At 47.0% G+C, this 15,389-nt stretch overlaps 1 protein-coding gene across 2 annotated transcripts in view; it reads right to left on the bottom strand.

The window, feature by feature from the left end:
• The window catches only part of LOC147100498 (endothelin-converting enzyme 1-like), a 312,062-nt gene that overhangs the window by 3,342 nt on the left and 293,331 nt on the right, over window positions 1-15,389 (bottom strand). For both annotated transcript variants that reach the window (XM_085966797.1, XM_085966796.1), the window contains 2 exons: window positions 2,514-2,704; window positions 1,133-1,228 (listed from right to left, as the gene is read on the bottom strand). In XM_085966797.1, coding sequence (XP_085822923.1) covers window positions 1,133-1,228; window positions 2,514-2,704 — 287 coding nt within the window. The remainder of the gene's footprint in view (window positions 1-1,132; window positions 1,229-2,513; window positions 2,705-15,389) is intronic.

Genomic DNA, 15,389 nt, shown 5'->3' with positions numbered 1-15,389 from the left:
GAGTCTCTTCGCCGGGAGCAAGCGGAAGCCAAGCGCAAACAGCGGAAGGAGCGCACGTCAACCCAAGCACCCCACCCACCCGCCCCTTCAACCACCGTCTGCCCCACCTGTGACAGAGACTGTAGGTCCCCCATTGGACTCATCAGTCACCTGAGAACTCATTTTTAGTGTGGAAGCAAGTCATCCTCAGTTCCGAGGGACTGTCCAAGAGAAGATGATTCTAGGATTCAAAGCCTTTCTATTTCTTTTCGAACTAGCAAGTACACTTTAAAAAAAATTAATTTTCTGTCTGTTTTATCCCTGATTTTGAGTCTCTCAGTCCCTCAGCACAGCTCTTCCAAGGCAATGTAAACACCTGTGATGAAATAACTCTGTGTTCTGATATTTGTACTTGTAATGTCTGGAATGTTCCACCGGGGGGAACCACTAATGCTCCTCCCTGGCCCCGCCCCTCTTCTGGTATGTTCTACCAAGGGCTCGGTCGATGATGAACTCTGTTAACTCTGCCATGATTCTTACTTAATAAAAGCCTTCAGTCTTAAACTTTAACTTCACGGATTCGGGCAGTTATTCGGAACATCAACACCCCAAATGGCCTATTGGCCCGAGGACTATTGAACAGAGGTACTGTAAGAAAGCACGTTTTAACATTGAGTTCTTCACATTATGGGAACATTGCACCCAAACAATAAACGTACAAGAGTTCAGTGCCGTACAATACATGGACCAGACTCCATAACACATCTCACAAAGTTACCCATTACCTTTTCCTCCTCCATTCCCCCTCCTTTCCTTAAATAAAAAGGAATTTTCCTTCCCGGCTGCTTTACACCCTAAATGACAGATTTCTAGATCCAAAGGATCCTTGACCAATACTGTTCCAACAGCAAAACTGTTCACATGGTCCATGGGATATGCAAACAGCAATGAAGCAGATTCTGTTACTGAATCCTTAACACCGGAGGAACAATATTGCACCAAAATGTGTCATTATTCAATCAAAGAGTGAAAGCCCAAGTGGAAATGTCGGTCGTGACTGGGATTTGAAGCCTGGTTGGAAATCCAGCCCTCCCAGCTTCCGAGTGTCCCATCACTTCGAGACTTGCATACAATTAAATATAATGCACCTCACCTGTGCAAATCCAAGGAAGAAGAGCTGTCTATTGGTGAGGCCCAGGGTGGGCAGAACCATCTCTTCACCATTCTTTTTCACCCAGCTCTCGTAGGCCTGAAAAGCAGATTTTTTTTTTTAGCTGGAGTATTGACCTCTCATTACAGATTCATTTGAACAATCCCTTTAGCATCTTCTCTGGATTATAATCAAAACCGCTGTTTACTATTTCTAGTCATTTACTGAGAATCAGTCAGTAAAAACAAATTTGCATTTACATGGTGCCTTTCGCATCCTCGGGACATTTGAATAGTGCCGTGGGATCCTTTACGTCCACCTGAGAGAGTAGACGGGGCCTCGGCCTAATGTCTCATCTGAAAGACGGCACCTCCGACACTGCAGCAGTCCCTTAGTACTGCAGTGGAGTGTCAGCCTAGTTGCGAGCTCAAGTCGAAGCCACAACCTACAGACTCAGGGACCAAGGCTGACACCACATTGCAGCACAGGGGAGCTCTCCGGGGCAGGCTCAGTTTCAGCAGCGCCCTGCTTTGAAGGTTTAGTTTTGTAGACACTGCCCCGGTTGCTGGGATGGTTTATGCTGCAGCAGACGTTGGGGGAGATTCTCGGTGGGGGGGGGCGCCAAAACAAGTTGCGCACTAGGAAGTCATGAAGGAAGCGAGGCCCAGGCTGATTTTAACAGCCGGGCCTCCTTTTAATTCCTGAAATCGGTCGCCCTCAAAAAGCCAACGGGAATGAGGTGAAGGCCGGTGGATGGCAGCGGGAATTGGGCCGGGAGATGGCCATCGCCGGGGACCCAAAAGAACCGTCCCCATCACATGGCAAGTGCTTGGGGGATGGCGGTGTAGGGAGGACTGGGACAGGGGGAGGACAGAGGGATCCTTCTAGGGTTTGAAGGAGCACTCCTGCCCCTCCTGGCTCCCGAGGAACCTTCCCAAAGAATAAAAAAACATGACTTAACTTGGCCTTTTCTGGCCACACTCCTGCTTCCAGCCAGATTTTTACGCCGGGGTCACCACGAGTTGCTGCTCAAATCACATTGGAACACCGATGACGTCACCTTTAAGTTTATTTGGAGGGAAGAGTCTGATGGCACTTTCACAATGATGATATCACGTGCAAGTGACTCAATGATGTCCTCCAATATGATGTCTGCCATTGCTTCTTGTTTTCTTAAACATGAGCCATTTAATTCATGAATTCAATTACCACATCCAAATCCATGAATCAATGACCTGAAGACAAGACACCCGAGACTCTCCCTTCATTTGTAATGCCCAACAGGAAAGTTCCACCTGTGACTACCAGAGAGGTGTCTACAATCGGAAGTCTAACAGATACCACTGGTGTGTGCCAGGCACCCTGACGAGCTACAGGTACTTGCATGGTAAGCTGCTTTCAGACCTCCATTGTCAGCGATATTTTCACCCAGCGTCTGCTTGCCATTCACTTGCTCGCTGTTGATGGTGTAGTTATTGTACTGTTCGATCATGCACTCGGTCTGATGTTTGAAGGCTTCAACTGAGGAGTTCTTCCACCATGACCTCAGGTTGCCGTCTTTGTCGTACTCCCTCCCTGCCACAATAGTGAACAAGGAGTTACTTCAGTGCCAAGTACAGCTTTTGAGGAGATGCCTTTAGGAAGCAGAACGGCCAGCTTCAACAGTGATGAAGGGTTTTGACAGAGCAAATAAGGAGAAACAGTTCCTACTGGCAGAAGGGCCGGTAACCAGAGGACACAGATTTAAGATAATCGGCAAAAGAGCCAGCGGGGAGATGAGGAGAATGTTTTTTTACGCAGCGAGTTGTTGTGATCGGGAATGCGCTGCCTGAAGGGCGGTGGAAGCAGATTCAATAGTAACTTTCAAAAGGGAATTGGATAAATACTTGATGGTGAAAAAATTGCAGGGCTTTGGGGAAGAGCAGGGGGGGGTGGGACTAATGGCATAGCTCTTTCAAAGAGATGGCACAGGCACGATGGGCTGAATGGCCTCCTTCTGTGCTGTGTGATTCTGAGAGAGAAAAGGATACACAAACGTCTACTCCACTAAGTCCTTTTGGAATTTTTTTTCTAATATGTCTCATTTGTACTACCTCAGGGTCAGCTGCTGTGATGGAACCCTATCGAGAGTAAGGCAGCTGTTGAGAGAAGAATTCAAAAACAATGGGGATAGACAACAGGCTGGGAGACCGAGCGGAATTTCCCTCTGCAGTGCCGTGGCATACAGGAGGGCGGCACATTGGGAAGGCGTTAGCATGCAGGCACAGCAAGCAATTAGGAAGGCAAATGGCATGTTGGCCTTTATTGCTAGAGGGTTGGAGTGCAAGAGTAAAGAAGTCTTACTACAATTGTACAGGGCCTTGGTGAGACCACACCTGGAGTATTGTGCACAGTTTTGGTCTCCTTATCTAAGGATATACTTGCCTTAGCGACAGTGCAATGAAGGTTCACTAGATTGCTCCCTGGGATGAGAGGGTTGCCCTATGAGGAGAGATTGAGTAGATTGGGCCGATACTCTCTGGTGTTTAGAAGAATGGAGGTGACCTCATTGAAGCATATTGGATTCTGAGGGGTTGACACAGCCCTCGACCGTTCTATCTGCCGCACTTCTGCCCTCACCCCTGCTCCTCCCTCCCGGAACCACGATAGGGTTCCCCTTGTCCTCACCTTTCACCCCACCAGCCTCCACATTCAACGGATCATCCTCTGCCATTTCCGCCACCACCAAACGCATCTTCCCCTCCCTTCCCCTTTCAGCATTCCATAGCGACCGCTCCCTCCGTGACACCCTAGTCCACTCCTCTATCACCCCCAGCACCCCTTCCCCTTCGCCCGGCACCTTCCCGTGCAAGCACAGGAGATGCAACACCTGCCCTTATACCTCCTCTCTTCCCACTGTCCAGGGCCCCAAACACCCCTTCCAGGTGAAACAGCGGTTTACTTGTACTTCTTGCAATCTAGTATACTGTATTCGCTGTTCATGATGTGGTCTCCTCTACATTGGGGAGACCAAACGCAGATTGGGTGACCGCTTTGCAGAACACCTCCGTTCAGTCCATAAGGATGACCCCAAGCTTCCGGTCGCCTGTCACTTTAATTCACCGCCCCATTCCCACTCAGACCTCACCGTCCTTGGCCTCTTGTATTGTTCCACGGAAGCTCAACGTAAACTCGAGGAACAGCACCTCATCTTCCGATTAGGCACTTTACAGCCTTCCGGACTCAACATCGAGTTCAACAATTTCAGATCATAACCTCGGCCCCTATTACAGTTTTACTTATATTTTTTATCCACACCTTTGTTTTGGCCCTTTCCCTACCCCTTTTTTTCTCTCCCACATGGCAGCTGTCTCCCATTCTGCCAGCACATTTCACACCTAATCTAGAGCCGTCTTTTGTCTCCACTAGTCCGATCACCATCTCATCTCGTTTTGAATACCTCTTAATGTCTCTTCACTTCTCTTTTGTTCTCTCCCAGCCTCCAAACTGGCCTTTTAATTTCTTTCATTGCCTGTGCTTTTTCAGTCTTGACAAAGGGTTTTGACCCGAAACGTTGACTCTATTTTCTCTCCACGGATGTTGCCTGGCCTGCTGAGTTTTTCCAGCATTTTCTGTTGTTATTGAGGATTCTGAGGGGGATTGACAGGGTAGATGTTGAGAGATTGTTTCCCCTGGCTGGAGCGTCTAGAACTAGGGGGCACAGTCTCAGGATAAGGGAGCTAAGACTGAGATGAGGAGGAATTTCTTCACTCAGGGTGGTGAATCTTTGGAATTCTCTACCCCAGAGGGCTGTGGAGGCTCAGTCGTTGAGTATATTCAAGGCTGAGATTGATGGATTTTTGGATATTACGGGAATCAAGGGATATGGGGATAGTGCAGGAAAGTGGAATTGAGGTTGAATATCAGCCTTGATCTAATTGAATGGCGGAGCAGGCTCAAGGGGCCGTATGGCCTACTCCTGCTCCTATTTCTTATGTTCTTATTAAGGTGCCCCTGGCCTGTCATTGTCCATCAGTTTGGGGGGGGGTGGGGGGGGGCGGCGGTACAGACTTTCCTGATAGCCGTTTCCGGTGTGCGACAGGAGTCCTGAAATGGAAAATCCTGTACGATTATAAGGAGATGGACTTCTGCTGACTTTGCTTCTGGCGGGTTGCAATTCTTCCAGGGTTCCATTGGCCTCCTGATGTACCTCGGAGGGAGATCAGTGAAACCCCTGCAGCGTTTCCGTGCTTGAGGTTATATCCCCATTATGTTGGCATCCCTCCTTTACCAAGCAGGGTGTAATGGAGAGAAATTACCCACACGGAAATGGGTAAGTGTTAGTGGCTTGCAATGTTTATAGATTGTATTTAATTCGAGTTTAGCAATGGCTGCTTATCAAGAGATGCTAATGGCTGTATCAATTAAATTGTATTGGTTTCTATCGAGCGCGAGAAAGTGAGAGAGAGGGAGAGAGCGCAAGAGGGGGAGAGAGAGAGAGCATGAGAGAGAGAGAGAGAGAGAGCGCATGAGAGAGAGAGCGAGAGAGAGAGCATGAGAGAGGGCAAGAGAGAGAGCGGGAGAGAGCGCGCGCGCACAAGGAAGAGATAGAGTGTGCGAGAGCAGGAGAGGGGGTGGGAGAGAGGGAGAAAGTGAAAGAGCAAGAGAGAAAGTGAGTCGAGAGAAAGTAAAAGAGCGAGAAAGAGAAAGCGAGAAAGAAAGCAAGAGAAAGCGAGAAAAAGAAAAAGACTTGCACTTATAAAATGCCTTTCACAAGCTCAGCACATCCCAAAGCACTTTACAGTCAATTAAGTGCTTTTTTTTGCAGTGCAGTCACTGTTGTAATGTGGGAAACGCGGCAGTCTATTTGCGCACAGCAAGCTCCCACAAACAGCAATGTGATAATGCCCAGATAATCTGTTTGTGTGATGTTGAGTGAGAGATAAATATTGGCCAGGACACCGGGGAGAACACCCCTGCTCTTCTTCAAAATAGTGCCGTGGGATCTTTGATGTCCACCCGAGAGAGCAGACGGGGCTTCGGTATAACGTCTCATCAAAACAAATGCACCAATCATCGATCCAGTCTGAATGCCTGCAGACTTGTGCACTGAATGAATCTCAACAGACACAAATCCAGTTTCCTGCCAACTGGATTGCGCGAATCTGGTCGCATTCCACTTTCATGTTCACATTGCTAATCGTGGCTTTTGTATTATTGTCCATGCAAAAGACCCCAAAAGGGTTTAAAACGGAGACAGTCTTACAGTTCTGATGATTTATGTTGTTTGGAAAGTTGGATCTTTCACTTTCTAGTTGGGAAGGACCTTTTCTTATGTTCCACCGATACCGAAGAAAGATTCGGAAGGAGCAAAAACGACTGAACTCATTTTTCCAGGAACGAGGCGGTTGCTTTCCAAAACCCAAATGACTTTGGGAGTGAATTCCCTCGAAATTTGAGATGGGGTTTACGCTGCGGACCTGCTGCCGAAGTTATGGTGATGGCGATTTCACCGCATCGCTTCGGAAGAATTCCTCATGAACCCATTACTGGCTTTTGTCCGTGTATTTGTTTGACGTTATACTCGGGTTTAATTTTGCCAAATGCTACGTGATTCATATCTTTATTTAATTCATTGTATTATTTATGATGATGATAAGCCGGTCTGATTGTAATCTCTACCAATCCAAAGGGGATAGTGCGGTGTAACATGTTTACGCTGTTGGTCAGAATGTGGAAGTAGGGTATTGTAAATCTTCAGGGCTATTCTGTCAAGAGATTAACAATAATAATTTATGGATTGTAGGAGACAGGTTCCACTGATGAGAACGACAGTGACAGGGAAACCTGAAACAGTCAATAATCTTTCAGTGTCGTTTATAGGGTTGGCCACACAACTTGGCAACGAGTGGGGATGGACAATGAATGAAACTCCAAAATGCTGCCCAATCGAGAGGGAGATTGTTATTTGATTTGACAGTTCAAGTCTTGTAGATTTCAGTAAAGAACATGCAGAAATGTCACAGAGTTAGAATCATAGAAAGTTACAGCACGGAAGGAGGCCATTTCGGCCCATCGTGTCCGTGCCGGCCAACAAAGAGCTATCCAGCCTAATCCCACTTCCCAGCTCTTGGTCCGTAGCCCTGCAGGTTACAACATCCCAAGTGCACACCCAAGTACTTTTTAAATGTGGTTAGGGTTCCTGCCTCTACCACCCTTTCAGGCAGTGAGTTCCAGACCCCCACAACCCTCTGGGTGAAGAAATTTGCCCTCAAATCCCCTCTAAACCTTCCACCAATTACTTTAAATCTGTGCCCCCTGGTTTTTGACCCCTCTGCTGAGGGAAATAGGTCCTTTCTATCCACTTTATCTCGGCCCCTCATAATTTTATACACCTCAATAAAGGTCTCCCCTCAGCCTCCTCTGTTCCAAGGAAAACAGACCCAGCCTATCCAGTCTTTCCTCATAGCGAAGATTCTCTACTCCCGGCAACATCCTTGTAAATCTCCTCTGTACCCTCTCTAGTGCAATCACATCTTTCCTGTAATGTGGGGACCAGAACTGCACACAATACTCTAGCTGAGGCCTAACTAGTGTTTTATACAGTTGAAGCATAATCCCCCGGCTCTTGTATTCTATGCCACGGCTAATAAAGGCAAGCATTCCGTATGCCTTCTTAACCACCTTCTCTACCTGACCTGCTACCTTCAGGGATCTGTGGACATGCACTCCAAGATCCCTTTGTTCCTCTACACTACTCAGTGTCCTACCATTTAATGTGTATTCCCTTTTCTTGTTAGCCCTCCCCAAATGCATTACCTCACACTTCTCCGGAGTGAATTCCATTTACCACTGTCCTGCCCAATTTATTGATATAAGAACATAAGAAGTAGGAGCAGGAGTAGGCCATACGGCCCCTCGGGCCTGCTCCGCCATTCAATAGGATCATGGCTGATCCGAATCTAGGCTCACGTCCACTTCCCTGCCCACTCTCCGTAACCCCTAATTCCCTTATCAGCTAGGAAACTGTCTATCTCCGTTTTAAATTTATTTAATGTCGCAGCTTCCACAGCTCTCTGAGGTAGCAAATTCCATAGATTTACTGCCCTCTGAGTGAAGAAGTTTCTCCTCATCTCAGTTTTGAAAGGGCAGCCCCTTATTCTAAGAATATGCCCCCTAGTTCTAGTCTCACCCATCAGTGGAAACATCCTCCCCACATCCACCCGATCAAGCCCCCTCACAATCTTATATGTTTCGATAAGATCGCCTCTCATTCTTCTGAATTCCAATGAGTAGAGGCCCAACTACTCAACCTTTCCTCATAAGTCAACCCCCTCATCTCCGGAATCAACCGAGTGAACCTTCTCTGAACTGCCTCGAGAGCAAGTATATCTTTTCTTAAATATGGAAACCAAAACTGCACGCAGTATTCCAGGTGTGGCCTCACCAGTACCCTGTATAACTGAAGCAAGACTTCCCTGCTTTTATACTCCATCCCCCTTGCAATATAAGCCAAGATTCCATTGGCCTTCCTGATCACCTGCTGTACCTGCATACTAACCTTCTGTGTTTCATGCACCAGGACCCCCAGATCCCTTTGTACTGTAGCACTTTGCAGTTTCTCTCCATTTAGATAATAACTTGCTCTTTGATTTTTTCTGCCAAAGTGCATAACCTCACACTTTCCAACATTATATTCCATCTGCCAAATTTCTGCCCACTCACTTAGCCTATCTATGCCCTTTTGCAGGTTTTTTTATGTCCTCCTCACTCACTGCTTTCCCTCCCATCTTTGTATCGTTGGCAAACTTGGATACGTTGCACTTGGTCCCTTCCTCCAAATCGTTAATATAGATTGTAAAGAGTTGGGGTCCCAGCACTGACCCCTGCGGAACACCACTAGTTACTAATTGCCAACCCGAGAATGAACCATTTATCCCAACTCTCTGTTTTCTGTTAAATAGCCAATCTTCCACCCATGCCAGTATATTACCCCAATCCCGTGATTTTTTATCTTGTGCAGTAATCTTTTGTGTGGCACCTTGTCAAATGCCTTTTGGAAGTCCAAATACACCACATCTGTTCTGAACCAATGGACTTTTTACATGCAGTGAACATTTTATATGCAGATAGCACCCTCTGGTGGTGGTTATTGTGTTAGCAGTTTGTATGCTGGAAAGGTCATCTGACCTTTCTACCTTTCTTCCTGTGTGAGGTCATTTGACTTTTGTTCCTTTCTTCCTGTGAGAGGTCATTTGACCTTCGTACCTTTCTTCCTGTGTAACCCAGGAAGTAGAATTTCAGGAAGAACCTGGCAGTAATGGAGGATTCCATAAGGGATTCACAATCCAATGTAATCTGATTTCATATGTTAGGCCAAGCGCAATGTCTGTGAGTATCTTTGTTTCTTAGCATAATAGCAACGTTGTCAGAGTAGTATTTTGATAACACTATGTTTATAAAAGGTTAATATTTGATAGTTACAGAAGTGAGTCCAAATGTTAGTTAGTTATACAATTAATCTATTCTACTGTTGTAAATATGTTATACCTTATGTAATATCGAATGTATAGTACTCAGTTTATGTACAAAACATACTTTATCTTTGTTTACAGTTTCACAAAATTTGTTCAAGTAAAGCTTCAAAACAGCAAACGGCTTCACGAAGAATTATTTTTGAATAAGTGTTTAACTTGCTGGATAACTAGATAGGAGCACGTCTAGCGCGGCCAGTACAGTGAAAAGATATTGCGCTTGGCCTAACATATGAAATCAGATTACATTGGATTGTGAATCCCTTATGGAATCATCCACTGGTTACCCTTTATCCACCCTGTTTGTTACGTCCTCAAAGAATTCGAGCAAATTTGTCAAACATGACTTCCCCTTAATAAAACCATGCTGACTCTGTCCGATTAAATTATGCTTATCCAAATGTCCTGTTACTTATCTTCCTGCAGTCTACAGCTTCCTTCTTCAGTAGCAACCACACAGCCAATTTTAGTATCATCTGCAAACTTCTTAATCATACCACCTATATTCCAGTCAAGATCGTTGATACCACAAAAAGCAAGGGACCTAGTACTGAGCCCTGTGGAACCCCACTGGAAACAGCCTTCCAGTCACAAAAACACCCATCAACCATTACCCTCTGCTTCCTGTCTCCAAGCCAGTTTTGAATCCAACTTGACTCTTTGCCCTGGATCCCATGGGCTTTTAACTTAGTGACCAGTCTGCCATGTGGAACCTTATCAAAAGCCTTGCTAAAGTCCATATAAACTACATCAAGCGCACTACCCTCATCTACCCTCCTTGTTACCTCCTCAAAAAATTCAATCAAGTTTGTCAGACACGACCTTCCCTTAACAAATCCGTGCTGACTATCCTTGATTAATCTGTGTCTTTCTAAATGAAGATTATCCTGTTCTTCAGAATTCTTTTCAATAATTTTCCCACCACCGAGGTTAGGCTGACTGGCCTGTAATTACTCGGTCTATCCTTTTCTCCCTTTTTAAACAAGGGTACCACATTAGCAGTCCTCCGGCACCACACCTGAAGCCAGTGAGGATTGGAAAATGATGGTCAGGGCCTCTGCTATTTCCTCTTTTGCTTCACTTAACAGCCTGGGATACATTTCATCTGGGCCTGGGGATTTATCCACTTTTAAAACTTATAAACCCCTTAATACTTCCTCTCTCACTATGTTTATTTCATCTAACATTTCACACTCCTCCCCACCGATAGCAATGTCTGCTTCGCCCCTCTCCTTTGTGAAAACAGACGCAAAATATTCATTAAGAACCCTACCGACGTCTCCCGCCTCCACACACAGATTACCCCCATGATCTCTAATAGGCCCTACCCTTTCTTTAGTTATCTTCTTACTCTTAATATATTTCTAAAACATCTTTGGGTTTTCCTTGATTTTACTTGCCAAGAATTTTTCATGCTCTCTCTTTGCTTTCCTAACATCCTTTTTAATTGCACCCCTGCACTTTCTGTACTCCTCTAAAGATTCTGGGGTATTTAGCCCTCGGTATCTGTCATACGCCTCCCTTTTTTTCTTTATCCTACCCTGTATGTCCCTAGACATCCAGGGGGCTCTAGATTTGTTAGTCCCACCTTTTTTCTTTAAGGGCACATATTTGGTTTGAACCCTCCGGATCTACTCCTTGAATGCCTCCCACTGCTCTGACACTGATTTACCTTCAAGTAGCTGTTTCCAGTCCCGTATGGCTAAATCCCCTCTGAGCTTAGCAAAATTTGTTTTTCCCCAATTTTGAATTTCTATTCCTGGTCTATCCTTGTCCTTTTCCATAACTACCTTAAATCTAACTGAATTATGGTCACTAGCACCAAAATGCCCCCCCCACTGATATGCCTTCTACCTGCCCAGCTTCACTCCCTAAAACTAAGTCCCGAACCGCCCCCTCCCTTGTTGGGCTTGCTACATACTGGCTAAAAAAGTTCTCCTGGATGCATTTTAGGAATTCCACACCCTCTATACCCTTCACACTAATTTTATCCCAGTTAATATTGGGGTAGTTGAAATCCCCTACTATTACTGCCCTATAGTTGTTGCACTTCTCCGAAATTTGTCTACATATTTGTTTGGGGGTCTGTAGTACACTCCCAGCAGTGTGATCGCCCCTTTTTTGTTTTTCAATTCGACCCATATGGCCTTGTTTGATGATCCCTCCAAAATATCATCCCTCCTCACAGCTGTAATAGTTTCTTTAATCAATACCGTGACCACCCCTCCCTTTTTACCTCCATCTCTATCCCATCTGAAAATCATGTAACCAGGAATGTTGAGCTGCCATACCTGCCCCTCTTTCAGCCACGTCTCTGTAATAGCTATAATGTCATTGTCCCAAGTATCTGTGCCCTCAGCTCATCTGCCTTGTTCGCGATACTCCTTGCATTGAAGTATATACCATTTAATACAGGCAAACCTCCTTGTTGACTACTATCTAGCCCTTGATTCCTCTGTCCTTCCAATTTACTTTCTACGTTTTTGTTTTCCAATTCCAGTTTTTCTTCCCTCCCTATTGACTCTATACTTAGGTTCCCATCCCCCTGTCAAGCTAGTTTAAACCCTCCCCAACAGCACTAGCAAACCCTCCCGCGAGGATATTGGTCCCGTTCCCGTTGAGGTGCAAACCGTCTGGGTTGTAGAGTTCCCACCTCCCCCAGAAACGGTTCCAGTTTCTCAGGAATCTAAAGCCCTCCCTCCTACACCATCTCTCCAGTCACGCATTCATCTGCTCTTTCTTCTTATTTCTGTATTCACTAGCACGTGGGACTGGTACCTTTGAGGTCCTGCTTTTTAACCTCTTTCCTAGCTCCCTAAACTCTGCCTGCAGGACCTCATCCCTCTTCCTACCTATGCCGTTGGTACTGATATGGACCACGACCTCTGGCTGTTCACCCTCCCCCCTCAGAATGCCCTGCAGCCACTCAGTGACATCCTTGGCCCTGGAATCAGGGAGGCAACATACCATCCTGGAGTCACGTCTGCGGCCGCAGAAACGCCTGTCTGTTCCCCTAACTATTGAATCCCCCATCACAATTGCTCTCCCTCTCCTCTTCCCCCCCACCCTGTGCAGCTGAGCCTTCCGTGGTGCTGTGGACTTGGCTCTGGCTGCACTCCCCAGAGGAACCATCGCCCTCACCAGTACTCAGCACCGAATACTGGTTGGTGAGCAAGATGGGCTCAGGGGACTCCTGCACTACCTGCCTGGTCCTCCTCTTCTGTCTGATGGTCACCCATTCCCTCTCTGCCTGCACACTCTTAAGCTGCGGGGTGACCACCTCCCGAAACGTGCTATCCACGTAGCTCTCAGCCTCGCGGAGGCACAGCAGTGACTGCAGCCGCCGCTCAAGCTCCGTAACCCGGTGCTCGAGCTGCTGTAGCTGGTGACTCTTCCCGCACATGTGGTCATCTAGACCACGGGAGGTGTCCAGGACTTCCCACATGGCACAGGATGTGCATTCCACGGGTGTGAGCTGCCCTGCTATACCTCTATTAACAGACTATTTACTAACCTAGCTGGAATAAACTTTAAAAACTTTAAGAAAGCCAAGTATAAACACTTACCAGATACTCACCTATCAGCTCCCTCTTTTTGAATGTTTAGTTTTTAATCCCGGCTCTTAATTTAAACTAATGCCGAAGATAAAGAGAGAAATACTGATCAACCAATCACTTCCCTGCTTTCCTGTGACGTCACACCTTGTTTTTTGGACTGCTGGATTTTCCCTCTCTGCTCCGGTTCCTGGCTCGGTCCGCTCTCCCCGGCTGCTCATAGTGAGTTCAGGCCCCTCTCTGACCCCGCTCTTTATTTACTGGCCTCTGCTCCAGTTCCCGGCTCGGTCCGCTCCCCCTCGGCTGCTCATAGTGAGTTCAGGCCCCTCTCTGACCGCGCTCTTTATTTACTGGCCTCTGCTCCAGTTCCCGGCTCGGTCCGCTCCCCCTCGGCTGCTCAGTGAGTTCAGGCCCCTCTCTGACCCCGCTCTTTATTTACTTGCCTCTGCTCCAGTTCCCGGCTCGGTCCGCTCCCCCTCGGCTGCTCAGTGAGTTCAGGCCCCTCTCTGACCCCGCTCTTTATTTACTGGCCTCTGCTGCGGTTCCCGGCTCGGTCCGCTCCCCCTCGGCTGCTCATAGTGAGTTCAGGCCCCTCTCTGACCGCGCTCTTTATTTACTGGCCTCTGCTGCGGTTCCTGGCTCGGTCCGCTCCCCCTCGGCTGCTCACAGTGAGTTCAGGCCCCTCTCTGACCCCGCTCTTTATTTACTGGCCTCTGCTCCGGTTCCCGGCTCGGTCCGCTCCCCCTCGGCTGCTCACAGTGAGTTCAGGCCCCTCTCCGACCCCGCTCTTTATTTATCAGCCTCTGCTCCGGTTCCCGGCTCGGTCCGCTCCTCCTGGGCTGCTCGCAGTGAGTTCAGGCCCCTCTCCGACCCCGCTCTTTATTTATCAGCCTCTGCTCCGGTTCCCGGCTCGGTCCGCTCCTCCTGGGCTGCTCAGTGAGTTCAGGCCCCTCTCTGACCCCGCTCTTTATTTACTGGCCTCTGCTCCGGTTCCCGGCTCGGTCCGCTCCTCCTGGGCTGCTCGCAGTGAGATCTGCTGAATCTGTGGAGTTTCTGAGATGAAGATTCCCAATGAACTTACCAATGGCGGAGCAGGGCCAGGATCAAAACGGACTGTGACCCAAAAAACTTAGTTGGGTTACTAAATGCTGAATACGAGGGACCCACTGGACTCTTAAAACTAATGATGGGAAAATCTATTTGCCCACACTGGGAGTGGGGAATTCAGAAAAAAGACCATTCCATGTCCCAGCACGGAGACAGTCATCTCATGTGATGGCCACGCACTGAAAACTGATGAACTACATTGGGTTCACACCATTTGGAGACTGCTGCAAGTGTAATTTAAACCCGACCTCTATCTGTTGCACCGACTGAAATAAGTCAATTCTGTAGCACCTTCAGCCTCCTACATCAGAGTGCAGGAGTGAATGGGCTCACCGCTGATCGAGTATCTTCGGCTAAAACAATCTCGAGATGGCCGCCAAATTTGACAATTAAACAGACCGACTAATTACTGGTGGGGGGTGGGGAATCCCAAAGGTAAGTTTCCATCTTTGAACACAAGATCAGCAATAACCGAGATCCACGTACAAACATTTAACGTGCTCGTGTCGAATTTCTCTCTGCACTAATTTGACCGAGCTGTTAAACTGTTAATTTTAAACTAGCAGATCTCCCCTGGTTGTAAGTTGGCAGATATATTTTACAAGGACAGGAATGGCGTACCATCACTCTATTACTAAAGTGAAGCATGTGTTTCCCTTTAAGGTTATAACCTGCGTGAGGTTAAGAACATAATAAATAGGAGCAGGAGTTGGCCATTCAGCCCCTCGAACCTGCTCCGCCATTCAATAAGATCATGGCTGATCTGATTTTGGCCTCAACTCCACTTTCCTGCCCGTGCCCCATAACTTTTCGACTCCCTTGTTGCTGAAAAATCTGTCCATCTCCGCCTTGAATATATTCAATGACTCCGCCTCCACAGCTCTCCAGAGTAAAGATTAGGTAACTAGAGATGAATTGCTCTAAGCAGATCCTGAGGTCAATTAATGGTCAGATTCTTTTTTTTTTTAATACCTTTTTGCTCGGTGTGACTTGTGGTTCGTTAGAAGGTATTTTCTGATGGTTTAAATAGGAGGTGATTGTCTTCCTTACCTTTTAAAATGCTTTTTACAAAACATGTGACAATTT

The sequence above is a fragment of the Somniosus microcephalus genome, chromosome 25, assembly GCF_052327205.1.
Source record: "Somniosus microcephalus isolate GS21.2 chromosome 25, FLI_Smic_1.0, whole genome shotgun sequence".
Taxonomy (NCBI): Eukaryota; Metazoa; Chordata; class Chondrichthyes; order Squaliformes; family Somniosidae; genus Somniosus; species Somniosus microcephalus.
The sequence above is the reverse complement of the archived record's forward strand: the minus strand, read 5'-3'. Positions and strand labels throughout refer to the sequence as shown.